At 45.8% G+C, this 23,582-nt stretch overlaps 2 protein-coding genes across 2 annotated transcripts in view; one reads left to right on the forward strand and one right to left on the reverse strand.

Moving 5' to 3' along the window:
- Positions 1-16,689, forward strand: part of LOC142571955 (acetyl-coenzyme A synthetase, cytoplasmic-like) — a 57,906-nt gene extending 41,217 nt beyond the window's left edge. Inside the window, exons 11-16 of the mRNA XM_075680707.1 lie at positions 3,224-3,280; positions 3,856-3,936; positions 5,707-5,815; positions 8,166-8,365; positions 10,629-10,674; positions 14,804-16,689. Of these exons, the coding sequence (XP_075536822.1) occupies positions 3,224-3,280; positions 3,856-3,936; positions 5,707-5,815; positions 8,166-8,365; positions 10,629-10,674; positions 14,804-15,012 (702 nt within the window). The 3' untranslated portion in view covers positions 15,013-16,689. The remainder of the gene's footprint in view (positions 1-3,223; positions 3,281-3,855; positions 3,937-5,706; positions 5,816-8,165; positions 8,366-10,628; positions 10,675-14,803) is intronic.
- The window catches only part of Elp1 (elongator complex protein 1), a 230,558-nt gene that overhangs the window by 197,817 nt on the left and 9,159 nt on the right, over positions 1-23,582 (reverse strand). The gene's annotated exons all lie outside the window — the stretch shown is intronic.

The raw sequence follows: 23,582 nt of genomic DNA on the forward strand, positions 1-23,582 counted from the left end.
GCAGGAATAAAGGGATTAAATAACGCTAGATAAATCCCGGACGACGTACGTAACGGACGTAAGGATAGCGGCGGATATAATCGGAAAAAAAACTAGACCGCTTCTCGTGGAATGGCGCGAATGTATTCTGCGTTGCGTGTAGATTGTGGGAATGATTACTGTTCACTTCAAATGAGCGACTGATGGGTAGTCTGATAAGCAGATATAACTGCTCCTTTGCTCTTTAAAATAGCTCTCGCAGTCTCTTTTGTGAGAGCGTAAGCTCTTCTGTCATGCATAAGGTCCATGGGACCGAATTTGGGGAATATCACGCTCGTAAGCGTTCTTTGCCGTAGACTGACAACCTTAGCTACTGAAGTGCCAAGTGGAAGCGTGGGCGAGTCGGTGATGCAATATCGACATCACTGCGCCGCGAAAAACACGTGGGCCTTTACACCAGCGTGCCTTCTATTGCTCCCACCGAAAACGAAATTAAGTATCTGGCTGTGTTGCGATAGGGCATCACGGGAACTGTGACGTCATGCAACAGATTTGCTTTCATTTTCGCTCATCTCTAAAGTATTTATATTTCTGGCGGTTTCGTAAATGAAGCTTGAAGCCCGCGCCTGTGTTGTGTCCTTTCTTGTCTCCTCGTCTTTTGCGCTGCGCAGTCATGTCGATACTTAGCTGCTAACATGTCCAAAGGCACGATTGGCTGTCGTCTGCTCGCACGAACAGTTTTAGTGAAATAAATTATCATTATTTTTTGTGTGTGAATGCGGGCCTTGGTGTAGCGATAGAAATGTTAACCTCCCAGCGAAAGGCGTAAAATTTGTCGCTGTTTGCGTCCAAGTACCCGCACAGGCAGAGGACGCTCGATCACCACTTTGATGCATACTCCGAAATGTTTGTCGCTTTTGTCCTCATTATTATTATTATTTACCCCGTTGAGTCACGGCGCACACATTTGCGCAGCACGACCTAGTATTGCCGTTTCTGTGCAGTGGTGGCAAACAATAGGGCCACGGACATTAAGTATAGATTAAATTGAACATTCTGGCTGTGCAACTACCTCCATTTTACTTCTCAGTGGAATGTATCGTTAATTACAGAGGACCGCTTTATTGAATGGCACTTACGTGTTTGGAGGCACACCTGACGCGGGGGGTTTTGGTAGCAATTGCGATTTTTTTTTTTTGCTTCTAGTAATGAAAGAGGGCGGGCGAGAGGCGCTTGTAGCTAATAATTAACTTGTGCATGGTCTAACTCTAGCGGGTGATTCAATTCTTATTACGAAGAAACGTTGCACGGCTGATTGTACAATAAATAGATATTTAATTACTCTGTAATTATGAAAACTCATTAGAATATACACAGCGGCATTCTACCACCTCGACTTACTTTCAATGGAATCTCCAGCGCCTTGGCATAAAATCACGTAAAGTTCAAGCATTTTTTGACAGTCGATTATAATTCGCGACATAAGGGATATTATTAATATCTTTTTTTCCACGCTGCTTTATGATGTCTAGCAGTTCGAACTAGATCGATATATTTTATTGGCGCTGCCCATGCGCTTACCACGCAGCCTCGCCACGATTGCAGTGCGCAGAAATTGACGAGTGATGTAGCTTTAATCTCGCAAGTTGACAGAGGAAAATGACGGGCTGCTCATTGTTGTCCGTGCCTTCGAAGGCTCGATTCGTCAAGGTCCTGCTTATATATAGGTCAGCTACTGAGGAACACTAAGCAATTGTGGCTAAACAACGGTGAGTTGTTTAGTTGCATGTTTAGTTGCTGAATATTTACTGTAAATAGAGCTTGAAGAAAAAAGAGAAAGAAGTGTACTATCATGCGACGCACGGAAAATGCAGAAAATAGGCAGAAATGAGAACACATCCTGGTGGAGAGCTCGCAAGGAGGGACGGCAACAAGAAAGAAAAAAAAATGCAGAAAAAGCATCAACGTGATCGCAGCCTGCTCACAGTCTCACACGAAGTTCTTTCTTCATCTACTGTCGCACCAACGCGCACGCCGATATATAAATGACACCGACAGACCTCTTCAGGTTAGTTGGGCTAGTCGCCCATAGATGGCGTCGTGGTCATTTGAAGCAGGCTAGGCGACTATTTGTCACGGCCCGTTTCAAAGGCGATGTCAATAAATCATCATCACCACCAGCAGCAGCAGCTCCGAAAAAGAATGCGCCGCTTTCCTTTCCAAAAGTAAAGAAATGTGCTGCCAGAACGTTCGTGCCCGCATTAGCAGTGATGTTCTCGTTCTTGCCAATTTGACTGTGCTTCGTGATTTGAAACCAACATTTCTTTTCTGTTTCTCGAACTGCAAGAAAAAAAAGCGAAAAGGGAGAGAGGTAGGGAAGTTAACCACGGCGTGCCTTGGCTACCCTGCACTTGGTGAGGGGGAAAGGGGAAGAATAGACAATAAGGATAGAGAAGAAAAATAATAAAGAGTCAGCCATTCGCAGAGTCAGTCGCAGAGGAATGCCCACTGTCACAAGCGCCCGTGCAGTGCAGTAGCCTTCAAGAAGCGCAGAAGGGCTTTTGTTGACTTTCGCATGCAAGAAAGCATAGGGCGCGGTCCCAGGATTTTTTCCTCCGAGAGCACGCCGTTATCTACCAGGCTCAGTTCAGCTTGCACAGTACGTCGTTGAGCGTCAAAGCATGGTCAGTGACACAGCTGGTCTAGAGTCTCATCGCACCCGCACAATCGAGTTTTCAACCTAAGAGTAGAGAGCTTTGTGCAAAACTGCTTCGATTGAGAAGGTCAATGTCACAGGGTAGCTTCCTCCGCCCATCGTGTATAAGACAGTGATACTCTGACTTTAAATGGCAATATGAACACCGGGAATGGCGCACAATCGCAACATTTTCGATAGCAACAGTCAGCTCGCCAGCCTTGGGCTTTACGACCACTCGATCAATGATAGCGAATCATAGAACATGCCAATTTGCTGAAACAACGTACGCTATGCTGACTAAATGCCCCTGGATACATACGATTGAATAAAGATCAAATATTACCTCACGATATTTTTTTTTCATCTCTCAGTATAAGGACTCAGAGACTTTATTCCTTCGATATACAAACGTCCTCATTTGCGCGGGATAAACTGACTTTCACAATTACAGAAAGCAGTCGAGGCAACTCAGTGCTTAACTTGTCGAAATGATGTCCTCACCTACACTGTTTATTTATTGTTATTCTTTTTGTCACGCAAAAACAGGGCGGACAAATGATCACGCCTCTCCCAGGCTGCACGCCCCTGAAGCCAGGAGCAGCGGTGAGTGGGGATTAAATCCTACGAATTCTCGTTCATACGGCTAGAAGCTTTCTGCACACGGAGTTTCAGTTAACTACAAAAGAAACGACGTTGCTGAAAAAGATGAGACGTGTTGCTTTCATTTTGTTCCACTTATTGCAAGGGCGTGTTAATTATTACCAGCCCCTGACAATAACGCTTACTCCTGTTACCACGATTGCCTAAGTAAGTCCAGTCAAGTAAATTAGAATGATTTAACAAAGGTAGAAAAGTTGCTTCGCAAAACGTTTTCTCTACGTATATTATAGACGCTGATTTTAGCGGGTTGCGTAAAATAATCCCTATTAACAGGGACTGCCTACCGAGGAGTTTCGAGATTAGGGCTCGTGTTTTGTTAAGCTTTCTTTCATTTACAATACTTTTGTGCACCATCATTGTCCTCCACTATCGCCGTGATTGACAAATCGGCAGGACAAATGGCAAATAATGAACATACTCGGATAAAATAATGTCCCAAAAATACGGTCTTAGTGTACGCCGCGTTGACCACGGTTCCTTTTCTTTTTTTTTCTCTTTTTTAATTCATATTTGCGCAGACACTCCCATTCTTCGGTGTGGCGCCAGCCATACTCGACCCGGATGGCAAGGAGATCAAAGGTCCAGGAGAAGGTTACTTGGTGCGTACCAAAGAACGTGTTTCGCCACAACTTTAGAACTAACACAAATTAAAAGTATTCGGCTACGAATCGCTAACTTCAGGGTGGGGGAATATTAGTTTTTGAGACCAAATTGAATACCGCTATTGTTTACGAATTGTTTGCGAATAATGTGCTGCTTTCTCACCACTAATATACAGAAGTGTCACATCCTGGAAATAACAACACTTTAGAGTTTGTTATTACACGACACGTTATAATGCATTCTGTTTTATTAGCACAAAAGGAGCATTTTCACAAACATCTAAGCAGTTCAGGGCTCTTCGGAAAATGTGTGGTCAAGCGTCATCATATAGAGTTTAAAAACGCAGCCTTATGTGCCAACTAACCTATTTGTGTACTTTCGCGAACAAATTAGAAACGCTTGTCGTCTGCTGCCATGGCATAGTGAAAGCAAGAAATTTCGTTTTGTAGGTCGAATGGTCGCGGCAAATTGTTCCACCGTAGTATCGAGTACGTTGAAGTGAAACGAATACACATTTAATCCGATGCCAGGGCACAAGTGCTGCATCTATAAATAGTAACAAAGAATATGCACCGCAGAGTACCGTGTGTAAACAACATTTTATTGTCATTGATTGTGTTCTTACCGAAAGACTCATACTCTCTTAGCAACGCAGTGAGCTCTAGTATACGTTACGACCACTGCGGGTGATATGAAAGCTATCGCATTTTTCTTCCAGTTTTATGTTTTATCGTGCACATTCGACGACTTGAAATGTTCGACAGATATTCGCGCTTTCGAATTCTGACTATTTGTTTCGAAGACCAAATGGAATAGTACAACAATCGACTCGTCATTCGAAATATTCGAATTCGCGAACACCTACTCCTTTAGGTACTGGGTTTACGCATGAAATCATATGGTTTTACTCATGACTAGCAGATTCACTCGAGATTCCACTGTAAATTCCCGCATGCTTATGTTCCTGTCGTGTATGGTTTGTTTACATATAGTGTACATTTTCTTCCTTTTTGCAACGAGTCTGTAATGAAATCATGTCCGCTATACTAGACTTCGGCGCAGCGGTGTGTATCATCTCCTACCTCTGACTAATAGAAGAGCCACCCTTTTTGCCTCGGTATCGTTCGTTTCGGCGCCACTGCAAATAAGCGTCAAATTTAGTCAGTAGCATCCAATGTTTGCTTCGCATTCAGTGACATCGTCATGTGTCCGCAAATTGAAACTTTGGTTCAATAGCACAGACCTGCAAAAAAAAATTACAGTTCGAATCTATGACGTCCGACTAAAGTGCGTTTGTTAAACGTGAACTACACGCCGCCATACACGAAGGCGTCGGACATTCAGAATGCATGCTGTGTTCGTCTCATGCGAGTAAATGCTCTTTTGCCTAATGCGCTTGTGCCTGCCCATATCATGCATGCACACCTAACGTTCATGTTTAGCTTGTTATACATCCAACGCATCACTCATTCGGTGTATTATAACTGCCTTGTCATTACGCACGATCCTCCCCTTTTCCTATCTGTACAAGTATATTTTCATCGCACTGTGGTGTAGCAGGCCAGAGAATTGACTTTATGGTGTATATCTCTACCGACTTAGGCATCATCTTCCACTACACTTCGGGGAAAAAAGCCTCTGTTTTTCTTTAGTTCTTTCTTTCTTTCTTGTTACCTGCACAGTTCTCAGGATCTGAACCTTTGTGTCTTTGGAAAAGTCAAGTGCGCACTTTGAAGTATTTTCCTTCGTTCGTGCGGCAATTTCAGGTTATTAAGAAGCCATGGCCCGGCATGATGCGCACCTTGTACAAAGATCACGACCGCTTTCAGAAGAGCTACTTCACGAAGTTTCCCGGATACTACTTCACTGGCGATGGTAAGTGCGCTACAGCTCATGTGTGTTTCAAAGCGACAGGCCTCAACGCGCATTACCCATCTAAGGCGAAGGAAGCGTCATGCTCTACAATCAGTCAGGGAATGTACCATCGGCTCTATTATTTCCGTTTGTGTTGGAATAGTTCCTCAGAATTATTTATTTTTTGCGTAACGTGGCAGCGTCGATGATCATTGTTCCAAGAAAGCGGCTTGCGTAATAAACTTTGGAGGGCGGCACCGCGTAGTCAGATTTTTTTTATTCTCTTTTGCTAAGTGAAGTAGCTAAGCGGCATAGCTCGTAAAGAGGCACCATGTTTATAAACAGCGCTCATAGTTACACCACAAATATTGAAAAACCGATGTGTTCTCTTGTACAGCGCGAATTTAGACAGAAGCCACCGTTCCACGCACCTGTGGTTCTAAGTAATTTGAAAGCTAAAAAAAAAGAATTATTGTGAAACGCGTTACCCCGAAAACGCCGGTTATCTCGTATTATTGTGACACCGATGCAACAGCGACTCGCAGATACTGCGAGCCTTATCGTGTAAAATAATATGCTCCTCAAGCAAGCCTATGCATATCTAAGAACTCAGCAAATAACTTAATGGAAATGACTTTCTTCCTTCCGGCTACTGTGCACCATGCCGTAGGCTAGAGAAAAATTGACAAATAACGTGAGGAAGTTGGAAATGCATCTCTCAAAGCCTCTAAGTAAAAAAAAAGCATAGGTAAATAAGTTAGTGATGCTCTCCAAATTTAATGTTTTGACGAAGAGATCGAGTGACATGTGCTTCTCCTCACAGTAAATCTCACTGTAGAGAAGCCAACCTTAAACTAAAAAAATCACTTGCGGTTTTTAGTCGCTTCACCGCAATACAATAATGTATTGCGGTGAGGCATACACAGCGTACTGCGGTGAAGGGAAGTAAAAAATGTCTGCCAATTAAGATACTCTTTAATGCTAAACTTGAGCGCAAACTGTATACGTGCTCTCATTTCGCGATATATTCAGGCAAAAAATTTGAGACCGAAACTACGGCACCGACTGGCAGTGGGCCAGTGCCGTCAGCGCCTTCGCAGAGGGGAGGGGTGACAGTATGGGAACGCTGGCATGATGAGCGACATCGGAGCCAGCTGTCGAAGACGACGACGACGAAGGCGCGAGCAATATATTGGGGCAAAGAACGCGAGACCGAAATCACCGCACCGACTGACAGTGGGTGATTGCCGTCAGCGCCTTCGCAGAGGGGAGGGTATGGGAACGCTGGCATGATGAGCGACATCGGAGCCAGCTGTGGAAGAAGACGACGACGAACACGCGGGCAGTGGTACGAGCGGGCTCGCGCGCTTACGCCGATGGAAGGCGACGCTCAACCCAGGAACGGGCGCCGAAGAGCTTCACTCTAAAATTTGTGCAAGTACTAAATGTAAACGGTGTGTCATTGTTTATTAGATCATGGAAGCACCTCCAGGACACCAAAAAGACAAGAGGGACACCAAATCTGCACGCACCTGCATGCTTGCACATTCACACAGAAAACGGCTGTCGATGCAAGTCGCAACTGTCAGGTGCTAGTCACCGCCTATGCGCGTGCAGAAAAAGTCAATCATTCGCACACGCACGATTATTCTGCGTCCTCACGACGTCGCTTTCTTTGCAGTCGACGTCGCTTTCTTTGCTTCCTTGCGGAGCCAGCAGCGTTTGGCAGGCTACATAATATGCTTTAAAAAACATTCTTTTTCCACGTAAGTAAATAAAGTAAATTAGTAAAGCACGGCTTGTGAGAAAGAAATACTATATCGGCTTAATAAATTGGGATGGGGAATATGACCATCTATGGTGTAACCAGGTGTAACATTGCAAAAAAAAAATATGCTGGTCATATTCGTGTCGTTGGTGTAACAAAGGGATTCAAGAGCTCTCTTTGAAACATTTATGCCATGATGGTCGCAGTGTGTCGAACTTGCGGATGAGATACACTGGCAAGCGAAAGGTGTTACTGTTAGGACATGAAGTTTAAGTTGTCGAAATTGTGACCTACCAGTACCTGCAGAAGTTGTGACCTGACTACACTCTGAAGGTTTTTTTTTTTTTTTTCAGCCGTGTCCGTCCGATGTGCGCTTAATCTAACCCTCATTGGCCGTCACGTTTCCCTAATGTATTGCTCCTGGATTCAGATATATTCCGCGTACACAACGAGCCCGCTGCTTACTTCCTCATTTTTATGCATCTCCCTTAAACGACGATACGCCCACCTCGTCACAGTATCTAAATGACGCTGGCAGTATTAGAGATAATCGAGTAAGTGAACATAAGACGAACGCTGGTTCGGCGTGGTTCTGCTTCGCAGGGGCCCGCCGCGACGAGGACGGCTACTACTGGATCACGGGCCGTGTGGACGACATGCTGAACGTGTCGGGCCACCTCATCTCGACGGCGCAGGTCGAGGCGGCGCTGCTCGCCGTGCACGAACTCGTCGAGGCGGCGGCGGTGCCCCGGCAGCACAAGGTCAAGGGACAGTGCCTCTACTGCTACGTCGTCCTAAAGAACGTCAGTACCCCCATTACATATATTTATCTTTAATCTGAAAAGGGCTACCTTAAAGGGACACTAAAGAGAAAAATGATGAGGGCAGTGATGAGGGAATGAGGGCAGGACGCCAACTGCGTAAAAGAAATAACCGTCGGTCTGTAAGACTCTACAGGGTGTTTCAAGCAACTTGTGCTAAGCATCTAAATAAAGTGATTAGCAGCAGCTGAAAGAAACCAACGGCACATGGTTTGCCATCATGTGGCGCTTCTTATAGTTTTTCTTTTAATATTCCAGTTTAATAAGTTAACCGAGATGAATTATGCAAAACTTTTAATATTCACTTTAGGGCCAAGTGCATGTCGTTGTGTTGCAGAGGGGTTTCAGAAATGACCAATCCAATTTCTTGTGGCAACGTACATGCTGCGTGGCGATTTTTTTTTTTTTTGGCGTTTAAAGAAAGCTCGCGAAATGTGAAATAAAACCACGTGACTGCGCTCGTGCGTTATCGTATTGCATCTCTCGCTGCCGTGCGTCGAGCCTATCGCTTATCAGGGACGACGGCGCTTCCTTTCCGTGTGGCCCAGAGGCAAAGATGCTGACGCACTGCGAAGCTGATGCTTAGAGCCGCGGCCACTCGATTCGCCACGTTCCTTGCGCACAGTTCAATCGAGCGCTGCGATACAATAGCGCAAGACCACAGTCCCAAGGTTTCATTTCATATTTCGCGAGCTTTCTTTAAACGACAAGAAAGATCACCACGCAACATGTACTGTACGTTGCCACAAAAATATCGGATAGGTCGTTTCTGAACCCCTCTGCAAAGCAACGAAACGCACTTGGTCCGAATGGGGATATTAACAATTTTGCCGAGAGCCCGATATGCGACTCCTGTAGGTGCGAGGAAACTATCGAGCACCTATTGTGCACCTGCCCTCGCTCCGATGTACAACGCCTCTCTCCGCGGTCAACTTTACGCCGACTGGACTCAAGACCGTTCGCCGAGTCAAAGATACTCGGGCCGTGGCCCCACTATAGTCACTGCCACGAAAAACGATTCGTGCACTAGTTCAATACTTGAATCGCACCGGCTTAAGAGACCATTTATAGCGTCCCTGTGTAAAGTGTCCCTCCCACACGCACTCAGTGCTTACTCTCTCCTTTTTTCCTCTTTCTATTCCCCTTTCCCTCACCCCCAGTGTAGGGTAGCAAACCGGGTGCTCTTCTGGTTGACCTCCCTGCATTTCCTGTCCTTGCTTTCTCTCTCTCTCTCTTGCGTAATTCATCTCCGTTAATTAACTAATTATGCGGAATATAAATAATACCCTAAGGAACGCCACATGACGGTAAACCATACGCCGTTGGTTTCATTCAGCTGCGGCTAACCACTTTCTTTAAATCCTTGGCACAAGTTTCGTGAAACACCCTGTATAGGGTCCGAAAATGACTAACAGAACGGTTGCCAAATGAAGGGAAAGCGCAGTACAGTAGATGGCAGAGGATTAGCTGGTGTGTTGAGGTTAGAAAATTTGCAATTACAAGATGGAGTCAGCTGACGGAACTATTGGGAGCCGAAGTCTCAGCGGGCACCGCCGCGCACGCTGCAGCGACCATACTGGTGATCAGTTGCGATCTCCAGTACTTTCTTTTTTTTTTTTTTTTACATTGACATGGGTTGCCACGCGGTATAATGGTGTAACTGAAATTGTAAAAAGATGCATATGGAGGCCTGTTTCATGCAGATGCTGGAACAGTGGCTTGTGAAAGGTATTATCGTGAGTCATCGCTCGTAGTCGTCAGGTTGGTCAGTTCTAAGCTTAACATCCCTCGGTGGCATTCTCGCGGACTATGTTTAATTGTCCTAGGGCATGTACAAAGTGGGAGACGGGTATTCGCTACAGATCCCCGCTTATTTTATTAACCATGCTAACAGCATATAATGATGCTGTCGCCGGCATCACCTATGTTTAAACATAACTTCAGAAGTTGGTAACATAGATTCAGCGTATCCGCTGTTAGCGGACCTTGCAATCCGCCCTCGTGGATCCGTTATGTGATCCAAGAGAAGACGTTTAGTGTGTCGTGAATTAAAGCACGCTATGTCTGTGCTGTGCATGAAGTCGGACAGATATACCTGTTATTTCGAGCGTGTAAGTGATGCTGCTTCAGTAGGTACTGGCGGGAAGTTACTAAGCTATGCGGCGAAAGCTAACGCTTAATTTTGATGTTTATTGTCGAGACTGATGCCTCCGATGACTCGCTTCCACTCATTCCTTTTCTCCAGGGCAAACATTTCACCGAGGATCTCAAGACCCGGCTTAAGCAAAGTGGTAAGTCACAGTCACGTCAAATCAAACTGCCAGTACTCGGAGGGCATAGGCGATTGCCCACGCAGTCGTGGCTCGGTCTCAAAGATACTAGAAACACTTCTGTCAATGCTTAATATTCTTGGCCAAAGTCATCGCGATATATAATTCGGAACTCAAGCTCCTCTGCTGCCAACTTTAATACGACCAGCAACGCAACAGGTTGCCCTCAGATCCTCAAGGGGAGACACGTCGCCTGCATTCGATACGCACACAGCCCTTACCTTTGCCATCGATCCTTCTCAGCGAAGATTAGTTTGAATGTGTTAACATTACACAGATCAACACTGGGCGTCATTTTTCTTTAACATACGAGCTTGCAACTTGGGTTGACGTTGTAAGCTGTGTGAAAAGCACCGGTGGACCCATCTTTATAACAGCGTACGAGATGTATCCCCTGCAAGAGCTTTAATGCGACAAAATTCCATAGATCAAAACCTGACCTGAGGTAGAGAAATATGACATCGGTGAAGCAACTGGTGGCGTAAGAGCGTCTAAGTGAGAAAGGATGAAGAGTGTAGTGGTGTGACGTAGAGAGGCACGTGACACGTGAATAACGGTGGCAGGTGCACATCAGCTGTTGTCGCACTGGACAGAACAATCCACTCCGCTATTCACTATATACTCGGTATGAGGAGGTGCTTGTGATAAGACGTTTGCTGTCGTCCGCATACATATATGCACGCGAGCGTGGATACACAGCGGTAGGTAGGTGATCGCGCAGCGAGTTCAATAGTGAAAGCTCCGTGATACGTCGTATGCATACCCATAGCTGTATGTGCCATGTTGAAAAGAAACCGACAGAAAGCCTGTAATTACGCCTGTATGTTTCGGTGACCCATATGAGACGTTGCACACTCGCAGACAGCAGTGCTAGAAAAGAGCAGGGAGACAGCAGACGCAGATCACGACGACATATAGTAACTCGTGCGTGATCACGTCACCAACGTCAAGCGGATGCGGATCGATAATCGTAGAATGCAAGTATTTCACGTGTATATCGCATTAGAGTCCCTGTCAGTTATTTTTGTGCAGAAGTCATTAGAGCCGTCGTGCTATACGTGAGTTATTTCAAACCATGCCCGAAGAGGTGGAAGAGCTGAAAAGCTCCTAACCACTCTCGAGTGGTTAGGTTTCGTTAAATTTGTCTATTTGTGTAGTTTTATGTCTCTAATGTGAGAGAAACGAAGTTCTTTCTTTTCTTATGCTTCAGAAACAGGGATAAAGAAAGGAACGAAAGGGGAGCGGGAAGTCATTGTGAGGTTGAGCTTTCTATATCGGAGTAGTTCATTGCAGCTAATGGATATTTATAGCGTAACTTCTTGGGATGTGCACTATCCTCTCTCTCTCTCTCTCTCTCTCTCTCTCTCTCTCTCTCTCTCTCTCTCTCTCTCTCTCTCTTTCGTTTATCTTTATACGTCAGTTCGCGGCCGTATCGTAAGGCCCGTTAGATTTAGTGCTCGGTAGAGAACTGGAGCTACAACCAACTTTTATGGCGCAATCTGTTTCTGCCACTTTCGCGTGCTTTTCTTTTCTTTTTTTCTCGGGAACGTCCTTATCTCCTAACGTTGTCCTCTTGAACCTACGACGGTCTGTTGCTGCTAAACAAAAAGGAAATAATAGAAGAATAACTGAGAGACAAACGAATAAAATCCAGGTTCGCGAGAGAAATAGGCCAGCTCTCACTCTCCTGAAGCTGCCATTTACACATTTGTAGACCCTTGACTTCAAAAGACAAAAAAAACATGAAAACGGATTTAACTGCACCTGTTGTTTAATAGAGCTGTCGTCAGCGTTCACAAGCCCGGGCGCCTGCCGTGCGAATCCCACGCACTGTCGAGAGTTTGCCAAGAAGGCTGGCACAGAGGCTGGCACAAGCGTAAACCTCGTTTGCTTGCTTCTTTCGTTTCCTAAAAAATGCAGCCGTGGGAGGAATGCGACCCACTTTTACGTCCTAATTCTTTCCAGGGTCGTGTTTGTGGCTGTGCTATCAACTCGACTTTGGCGAGAAAGCAATGTAGTAGAAGTTTTGAAGATGAAAAAAAAAACGAATTGGAGAGAGGCTGCGGAAAATTTCGTAAAATAGCACTTCGGCAACTCCGCTCTCAGACTACCGTGCGGAGTCATCGAATCTGTCATTTCAAGTCGTGGAATCAATACTGCAAGTTTGCAAAGCAATCGCCCCTGCCAAGGATGCCGCTTAATTGCCTCGTGAGCTGCGCATTGGGCCAGCCATGGTAATTGCGAAACGTTTTGAAATAGCAGATCAGGATAACTACTGCAACGTCCATGTGATAAAAAAAAAAGCATGGATTTTCTTGTTTGTTTGTTGCTACTGTTAGAGTGCTGCATTTCAAGGACCAATGGAACGTGTGGCATTTTGTAAAGTCAATTTTCGCGTATGGGCGAATACTGAAAGGGGGAAAACAAAGGAAGCAGAGCGCGTCGATAAAATATTAAGCGTAAAGCTTTAAGAATATGTCACATCATCAGCGTCGCAATATGAAGGAATAACCACTCGTGGAGGAATCAACGAGAGTAAAAGACAGCGAATGCGTTTGCCTTTTCTCCTTAATTCTGTCGTGCCACGCTGTTATTCCCTTCTAAAATGACGTACCACCTAAGCTCAATCCGCAATTTGCAGTAAATATACACCGCACCAACAGCTGGATCAATTGGTTTCGCATTTGCACTATGCAGAAGGAAGGAAAAATACGGAGGCGCGGAGGCAGAACAGTAAGAGACGCTGTCTTGTTTTGTTCACATATTGTCATAGGAGTATGTTTCACGTTGAGAAAGTTGCTGGAAGGTTCTGTTCGCCGCGGCCGGACACACGTACAATCTGTCCTTATTTCTCTGTGTGCGCCTGCTCGCGTCTTGGTGTCCCATATTGTCCCGTGCACAATCACTTTAGTTTCTTTTTCTATACAACATACTTGTGTACTGCATACTTCGAATTAAACACTCATATAAAACCTACGACTTACGGCGTGATTCAGATGTATGTTCTCATCGTGATTCGTTTCGACAGAATTGATCCGAACGTCGTTTTCTGGAAAAACGCGGCGATTCTGGTATCCATAGTCGCTTGACGCTGGCAGCAATCTTCCTGGTGTGGCGCAGTACTTCAGATACAAAGCCTTCTATAAAACTGACCTCTCTTGTGGCTTTTACATGCATCCCATCATCACATCATCACACTCAGCGTGGTATATATACCCGAACTACTCTACGTGCAAAATTCAATGAGCAAACCTGCCAATGCGCTCTGTGTTCAATGTTATTGAGGATTTGTATGCGATCTGTGTGACTGTTGCCGTTACTAGTCAAAGAGACAATTTGTCAAAGTGCGCACTACAATTGCAGTACGACTGACATTCACGGCCCATGGAGAAACACCAACCCCGAGTTGCGCGCTACGAATTTGCTGCTGGTGTTTCTAAGGTCTACGGGCCTTATCGATATTTTTTGAATAGCTTTATTGTGTCTGTTCGTGTTAGTGGGTGCGATTTTAGTCTCTGTATTCTATGTCATCTCTGTGTATATATACCTTAATCATCACCTAGCACTATGAAGAGCATGCCAGGCGATCAGTCCGTCAATGTCTCTATAATATATGTGCAGCATCGAAAATAGAAAACTGAGCGACTTGGTGAGCGTTCATTGTATGGCCACAGCGCTACTAGTACCAAGACTGAAGAACGTATGAGCAGCGCATGTCCTGTTCAGCGCATGTCCTCTTTCGTCGGTATTCAGTACGTGTCTTGGTCATACGTTCTTCAGTCGCTGCATCCGTGACGCTGTCGCCATAGAATGATTTCCAGAGAGAAATGAGATGGGAAGCGAGGTTAAGCAGAAGAGAGGTTTCTGTTTTGCTACCCTACACTGGGGGAAGGGGGAAATAAATACAAGAAGAATAGTTAGAAAGCAGACACACACAAAGAGAAAAGAAAAAAAACGAAAGGAGGGGGCGCGGTACGACCAAGGGTATCAAAGTCCCTCTCACAAGCTACTCGAAACGTTTGACAGCGCTATCTTTAGATCTCTGGCTTTTCGATGAGGGCAACATGTCTGCATTTGCCTTGTTTTGCAGTGCGCTCGAAGATTGGAGCTTTCGCGGACCCGGAGTACATCCACTGCGTCGAGCGACTTCCCAAGACCCGGTCGGGCAAGGTGATGCGCCGGATACTGCGCAAGATCGCCTGTAACGAGCTCGAGTTCGGCGACGTGAGCGCGCTCAGCGAGCAGGACGTCATCTCCGAGCTTCTCCAGTCCAAGTGTTTCATCCAGAACGGACACTGAAGTCGCGCGCGATCGCGACCCGCGGTCGTCGCCCTCGGCCTGCGGTTGCGTGGCTTGCTGTGCCGCAAGCCTGTCCTCAGCACTAGCGGCAGAGCTGTTCGCCTCTTTTCCTAAACAGACACCGCGGCTCGTTGACTATAGTCGGTGCGCGAAGATGCGTAAAGAAACGCAGTAACGAGAAGGAGACAGTGACCTAGCCCTGCGTCCTTAAAGGGGCCCTGCGACACCCGTCTTTTAACACTTTGCTGAGTTCTAGCCAATTGTAAGCTTTCGATAGTGTATTCGCTCCAGAATACTACTACGATTGTGCCGTATGGAGGCTGCCGTTGGAAAATTATTGAGCTAAAAAGCGTAGCAAGTTCTAAGACTCGTGAGCAAAATAAAAGACGAGGTTACGGCTTGTGACGCGAGTTCGTCACTTTTCTTGACAAGTGCGAAGACGTCATAGTAGGTATATAGCAGCTGTGCGTAGGTTGTGGTTTCACCTTTGGCCTCCTTCCGCTTCGATTCGTCATGTGGCTGTTTTCTTCTACCAACTCTCTTTCCTCCGTGCGATCTTTCCTTCCCTCCTTCTTTTTTTTTTTTTCCTCGTCGATTACATCGCTCGAACGCTTTTCCGCTCCGGTCGCCGCTCTCTCTTTCAAGGTCAAGACCGCCGCGACTCCTTGCTATTTGTAGAACAAGCGCCTCTGCGCACAGCAAGTTTCCTTCGCACCCGTGCGGCCCTTTCTTTCTCACTTCCTCACGCCTCATTTCTGGTCTCATGTTGGGACGGGGGCGAAGCTACCATGTCTTCTTCGTGCTCTTTCGGCTTGTTCGCTTTGCGCACGCGTTACGCCACCGCCAAGCAACTCCGCGTTCAGAACGCGAGCGTGCCTCTAACCAAACTCTATATCCAAGTCTAACTAACCGACGATATACCAACGCAGCCAGCCCTCTATCATCTTCTAGCTGCATGTCGCCTATAAGCAGTAGCCGCATAATTTCGCACACGGACTGGCCGAGCAGCGTTCATCAACGCCTGCCCGCCCGACTGAAGCGCTCGCACACAATGACAGCGTAGGCAAAGTATACAACTTGGTGAGGATGTCGCAGCGCCCCTTTACGAGCTTGCCGGCTCTTCGCTTTCGCGCTATTATTTTCAGAACGTGCTTACTGTTCACCAAATCAGATAGTGGTTGGCTCCTCACAAATTACGAGCGCACTCTCTTTTTTTTTTTTTTTACCATGATAAAGAAATACACCGAACTGCTGGGCTAGCCCATTCTGTATTCATGGAACGGTGATAATGTATTCCGGATGTCTTTTTTCAAGCACGCACCTTATGAAAAAGGACAAGCAGCACAACATAAGAAGCAGCAGGATGCGCCGACTTTCTGTATCCAGTGCAGCTCGACGTGCTAGAACCTGCGTAACAAAATTTGATGTAGTTGTTCGATGTACTAGAGTCTCCGTTGAAGGTAAAAGACGAAAAAAGAAGCACGCTTCTAAGTTCTCGATGTCTGCGAAAATTTTAAAAGCAATCGTTGAATGTGAGCATTTGCGGGTTTCAGAGCGCACCTCCTTCTTTGGGTTGAAGAGATATGTGGTGTTAAGTGTGCATAGTTATGAGATATCAGAAATATATACGTATATACATATACATATATTATTCAATAAACTACTTTCAGTTTAGAATTGTGGGAAGATATTTTCGGACTCGAAGTATTCCGCGCGAGGTAATCGATCTTCACCAAAAGAGAACCTCGTAGCAAGGATGGCCTGCGGTGATGCTTCGGTGATGCTTCGGTGATGCGGCCAAGTTGTCGCCACGTTATTGTGACCGTTTGAAACGTGGACGATGCGGAGCTCGTTGTTGGTCGGAAGCAAGTAAAGCCTTCTACCTGACTCGCTCAAGCATTCCAAAACGCTATCAACGTTAGTTGATAAGAAATGTATGAAATGTATGAAAAGTATGAAATGCAAAAAGCTGGACGCCCAAAAGAAAATAGAGAAAAAGAAATAGGAAAATAAGTCCAAATACACGGCCCAGTGATGGGTCTCTCAGAGTAACAAAAAACAGATCTCCAAAGCTATACTTTTCATCATCATCACCATTCATCATCATTTATTATTCCCTTAAGGGCGCCATGTGGGGTATTGCATAAGGGGGAGGCAAAACAATAATACAAACATCGAATGAATAGTCATGTACAAAGCAAAAAAAAAGCAACAACTGAAAAGACACTAAAAAGGACAGGTTTTTGCATAATTAGTTGCAAATATGGGTGGTTAGTAAGTCACGAAATTTCGAAGGGTTTTGCTCTACAACAATGGATTCCGGGAGCGAATTCCATTGTTCTATTGCAGAGGGAAGGAAGGATTTGTTAAAAGCGTTTGTAGAACCATGAAGGCGTTGGATACATAAAGAATTGAATAGACGATGTGATGAACGAATGGGTGGAAATAAAAGTGAGGAACGAAGGTCAGGAAAGTTATAGTACAATTTATGGAATAGGCAGAGTTGCGAAATTATGCGTTTTGATGCTAAAAGGGGTAGACCAATAGATAACTTTAAGTTAGTAATGCTGATAGTGTTGTCATAATTCGACAAGATAAAGCGGGAGGCACAATTTTGAGTAGCTTTTAAAGTGTCAATCAAGTACTTTTGATGTGGATTCCAAATTGTAGACGCGTATTCTAATTTGGTACGGATGAAAATTTCATATGCTAGTTTACGAATCGACGGAGAAGACAAGGATAGGGACCTTTTAATATAGTTAAGGGATCTTGAAGCATCGGCTGTTATTTGTTGGATGTGGATCGACCAATTTAGTTTGTTAGTGATGATAACGCCAAGGTAGCGGTAACTGTCGACCTCGGATAAATTCACAGAGCCCAAAGAGTATAGAAATTTGGATGTAGAGCGTTTACGTGATACATGCATTAACTTGCATTTGGAGACATTTAGTTCCATCATCCAGCGTGAGCACCACTTGTCAATAGAGTTTAGGTCATTTTGCAGAATGGATAGGTCAGTGTTAGTAGTGACACGACGGTAAATAACACAGTCATCGGCGAATAGACGTATTGTGGATGATATGTCTGTTGGGAGGTCGTTAATGTATATTAGAAAAAGGAGTGGGCCGAGGACGGATCCCTGTGGTACACCGGATGTTACTTTGGTAGTATCAGAACAGCGACCGCCAACACAGGTGAACTGGAGGCGATCTGTTAGGAAGCAAATGATCCATGATAGGATTAGTGGGTCGAGGTGAAGGCATGAAAGTTTGGACACTAGTCGGTGATGAGGGACGCGATCGAAAGCCTTTGAAAAATCTAAGTAAATTACGTCAGTCTGAAATGAAGAATCTAAGTTTAGATGGAGATCTGTGGTGAATTCAAAAAGTTGTGTTTCGCATGATAAGCCTGGACGAAAGCCACGTTGTTTGCTAAAGAAAAAAGAATTTCTGTCGAGGTGGGACGCTATTTGGGAATAAATGACGTGTTCTAAAAGTTTACAGGCAATACATGTAAGTGAGATCGGGCGATAGTTGGATGGGTCGGAGCGCTTACCAGATTTAAAACGAGGGTTACTTTGCTTAGTTTCCAGTCTTTGGGAATAGAACCCTCGCTTATAGACTGGGTAAAAATTATTTGTAATATCTGGCCAGAAATGACGTTACTGCCTTTGAGTATCTTCACCGGTATGTTGTCATGTCCGGGGGAGCTAGATATGTTAAGTTTATTTATTAGGCTTGCGATACCTTCAGCATTTACATCAATGGGAGGCATTTCAGTGCCGCGAAATCTTGGTAAAACAGGAATGTTGGTGGAAGATTCACAAGTGAAGACGGAAGAGAAGTATGAATTGAAGACGTCAGAACGCTTTTCAACTGGAACATGGGACCCATTAGGATTAGTTACGATAATGTTATGCGACTGATTCCTACTTGGTGCGAGTATTTTCCAAAATTTTTTCGGGTTTACACGGATTATATTGAGAAGGTCCTGGTGATAAAATTTTTTCTTAGAAAGCTTCAGAAGGCTGTTGTACTCGCGCAGGCAGGTGAAATACTTCTTCCATTTAGGGGCAGAACCACATTTTTTTGCCACTCTGAAAAGGCGCTTTTTCTTCTGTGCTAGTTTTTTTAGTTGGTTTGTGTACCAAGGCTTTCCCATGACACCACGAATACACACAAGGGGTACGTGATTATTGATTAAGCTGAGTAGCTTATGCTTGTACAACAGCCAGTTTGCATCAACAGACCTTCTGAAGGCCGTTTCCTTGAGGTATTCAAAAAAAAATATTCAGTTCACTGTTAATTATGGATAGGGATCATAATTGGTCCCTATCTGGCTGAATCTACCGGAAGCGATTGCAGGAACCGGAAACATGTCATGGCAGTCATGATTCACACCACCTATTCAATTTGCGAAAGCGAATTTAAAGTATCTAACGTTCAGTTACGTAAAAACGAGAACATTCGCAATGATCAATGATCGACTGTGTCATTCATTTACCGGCGTAATTGTGCCGGCGGTGACATAGCAATCAGGAATTCACTTTTGTTCCCATCGTTTCTCGATGAGGAGAGAGAGAAAGCAGGAATAGGAAATGCAAAGAGGTCAACCGCGCGATCGTCCGATATGCTATCCTACACTGGCGATTAAAGAAAATGGGGAATATAAAAACGAAAAGAGGGAGAGAGTGAGTACTGTGCGCACGCAGGAGGGTGCACAGGAGGACTGCAGACGGCCGGTGCACATCAAGAACTACACTATAGAGTCATCAGCCATTTCATAAAGAGTACGCCTGCTCTCGCTTGAACACAGAATGGCGCTAGTGCAAGGATAGCCTTTTGCGTCAGCGACTGGTTTTACAAGTATTGAAAAGCATTTTAAACTACAAAAAATGGTCTGCCGTCCAGCTCGCATAATGTTTTCTGGAAGGAGAAAAGGCTGGACGACGCACCGAGAACACGTACACAACAGGTTCTCGATGGTTACCTCGCATCCACAAGTGTCGCGCGTAAGACTGTCGGCCATTCCAATGCGGTAAGAATAAACGTACACAGACGCCACTTCCAACCCTGAGCGGTACTGCAATGTTGCTTGGGCAGCTAAGCGGAAAGTGGCCATCTGTCTCGTTCGAATTCTGACATAGCCGACAAACGGGACAGCTTCGCGAGTTGACGGCGTAGAAAAAGAAATATACGACACAGGCTTTCTTGCTGTACAAACAAGACGGCGACTGTGCACATTGCTTGTAAACTCGACGGGAATGTCGCCTGTGTAAACTATATTGGGCTTTTCACAGGATCGCACACGCTAAGATACAGCTATAATACATAGGCTTTCCCTAAGTTTTTTCTTCTCGACATGTGCAGGGCGTCAAGTCACAGAGACGTCTCGTCTAGCTCCTCCTCTTTTCGTCCCGTCACTTGGACTCGAAGCTGTCTTAGCACTCGAAGTAGACTGCCTTCAATGCTTGGCAGAATCGGAACACATCCATAGTTGGTACTCGTGCCCGTAGATAAGGGCCCAGGTTTCATAGCCGGCAATCGGATAGGAGACTCGTGCCGGCCACAAGGTCATCTTCAAGAACTACAGTTGATCACAGCGTACCGAGGTGCCGCCATGAGTGCTAACGTTCCCCCGATGTATTGTGGGATATGTCTAGCTTATACGCTAAGACGCTCCACTACGCCTGCGCGTAGGTTTAAAACTCGCGGCTGCGCGCGCTGTGTTTTAGCGAAGTCATACGAGCTCAAAATCTTGTTGAGTCTGCTCTTTCAAGACAAAGTATAATTGCTTTCTCTTTTACTGACGTACAATAGCTCTCTCTTGTACGTGCACGCGCCACTCCTTTTTGCTTCCGAGTGCCACACACGTCGAGTGGCTGCGTTGGCGGCGAGAACTCGGCACCTCTTCACATGCATTCGCAGAAAACGCCCCGACGATGGGACTCACGGGACTGGCGGCCGCCCCAACGCTACCCACCCATATAATACCCCTCGTTGTGGGAATGCGCGACCTCGTGCAAGCCGATCGTGACCGCCCTACCGACGCGGTGCCGACGACCGAAACTCGCGCTGCACGAGCTGCTGCTGCTGGCGCTTCTGTGCATACATCTATACCAGCGTTGTCCTCTATATAAGGAAGGATGTCCGATGCATTACAGCGCTCCCTATTTGGGACTGTCTTAATTCCTGCTGCCAGACCGGGGAAGAGAGTTTCAGATCTGGGCACAGGCACGAGGGCGTGAATAAAATAAAAAGAAGAGAGAATGAGTAAAACAGATGAGAAGGAAAAGAGAAGGGTGGTGCTCGGTCTTGTTTAAGCCCAACGAAGGGTGTGTCGCGGCCGTTCATTAATTGGTGTTGCCAGACTTAGCGCAACCTTCCTGCTTCGTGCATTGTGAGATAAAACACCGATGAGCAATGAAGTGTGCGTCGCGCAATCATTTAGCATACACGGCCTCGCGCGTCGCCATGACGGCGCTTTTGTCGTTGCTGGCTACGTTGTGCACACGAGCACCAGAAACACAGTGAGCTTCACTGTTAACACGCAAGATAAGCGAATAAACAAGAGTTCCGAGTAAATGATATCGTATCTAAGTGACGGTTCGCGTACGCTTTCTTTGCGAGGTTGTGGGCATTCCCGACTCCGAAGACCGCAAAACTCTTTGCCTTGCTCGGAAACCTTCTTTTCTTAATTTTACAGTTGCATTGTAGCTGTCCGTTCCCGACTACATCGTCTTCACGGTGGCCTTGGTTGAGCGTTGATTAGTCAGCGAAACTTTCGTGCAGACACATTTCGTGCCGACCGAATGCGGCGTTAAATTGGCGCCAACGTGCGCGTCAGGGATAAATCGTTCGCATCAAATGAATGAGAAGAACAAGATAAAGAGGAATCGATTGTGTGCTACAGTTACGAAATTTCCGGCTACATGGGTGGTTTCGATTCACGCCTGCGGCGGGGAAGCGGAGCTGTCTTTTCCTTGACTGGAGCCTGCTACGTTTGTGATGATGATGACAAGCATCGTGATAATAATTGACAATCATAACAATCACTTATCACGATAATCATTATTAGACAAAAAACGCGCCGTTTTCGACATGGCAGACCTCAGCGACGAACGTTCTTGTCTAGATCGATGGTAACTGCGCCTTCAGAAACTGTCGGGCGTTAATTACGAGCACTCACTAGCTTAGCTCAACGCCACAGAAACATGAAACCTATTTCACATCAGGCTATATCAGCGAATCTTTAGCGGATGCTTAAGCTTTCACTCGGGCTTCCGCGATACAGGGCAGCTCTCCTTTGAATGTCATGACCGGGAATAACGTCATTCACGGGTACCATGGTATCCTCATTGAAATGACTGTTGACGCAGAATGACGCAGATGTATGACGCATATGTATCTTTTGTGCCACTGTATCAGTCCTATATATATATGTACGTAGGCGATCATGAGAACGATGCGACAAGCGTCCGGCCGAATGCCAAGTGCTTGAACAAAAACCCAGCATTGCCGTACGTATACACGCCTTCTGCAGTCCTCTGGCTCACGCTACTGTGTGCTTGTGACTGTGCGACGTTCTGTTTGCATGTTTATAGTCCAGCTAAAGGGCGGTCGCAGCCTAGAGACTGTCCGTCAGCTGTTTAAAAGGGGCCCATCTATCTTGAAGCGTTAGCGAAAAACAAAATACGCGAGTAGCAAAAGCATAAGTGAGCATAGCTGGCAAAATTTGCTGCGCACGTTTTACAAGCAGTTACATCAACTTCCTTAATATCACTGTCTTAAGCAACCCTGTAGCTGGGCAAGGGTTCTCGGAATGACGGCAAGATCACTGTTGGGATCTCGTTTGGGGATTCGTGGTTCGGACTCGGGCGCCACTCGGAGGGTCGCTTGCCGACACCGCCGAGAGCCTAAAACATGGTAGCCGGCCTGCGCACTACCGGAGCGTCGTACTAACCCTATAGGCAGTCTATAGACAGTCTATAGACGTCTATAGACTGTCTATAAAAATTTTTGTAAGGGAAGCTGGCAAAGCGGGCCCACGCCGTGGTGCGTACCTATCAACGAGAGCTGCCTGTTGGTGAGGAGATGAAGTCGAAAAGTTGGAGGAAACGAGAAAGGGGTTTATCGTACATATTTACACAACTGGCTCCAAATACGGCAGCACACTCCACATGTAGGAGCACTTTGAATGACCGAGCTCAGTACACGACTGAGCACACACGTCAGCACACACCTCACTGCACCAAAGGTGTCCGCCTTAAAAACAGTAGTTTTCCCTGGTTCCCTACAAAAGGGAATTGGACGACCTTGTTGCGGCCAATCAGAGTGGTCGCACTGTTCACAGAACTCCGCCCCTGATCGCGCCACAGAGTTGAGTTGAGTTGAGTTGAGTTGTTGTAGGCTACTGGTGGGATTAGCCTTGCATTTGCTGCCGGCAATTGCTCCACCGTAGCGACACTTAAAATAAATAAATCACATAATCAGACACAGACCTCCCAATTACAAATGGTCACTCCTCAGTTCACCATGTGGAAGCCAAATCCGTGTCCTGTAGGTAATTTA

The sequence above is a fragment of the Dermacentor variabilis genome, chromosome 2 (assembly GCF_050947875.1).
Source record: "Dermacentor variabilis isolate Ectoservices chromosome 2, ASM5094787v1, whole genome shotgun sequence".
Taxonomy (NCBI): Eukaryota; Metazoa; Arthropoda; class Arachnida; order Ixodida; family Ixodidae; genus Dermacentor; species Dermacentor variabilis.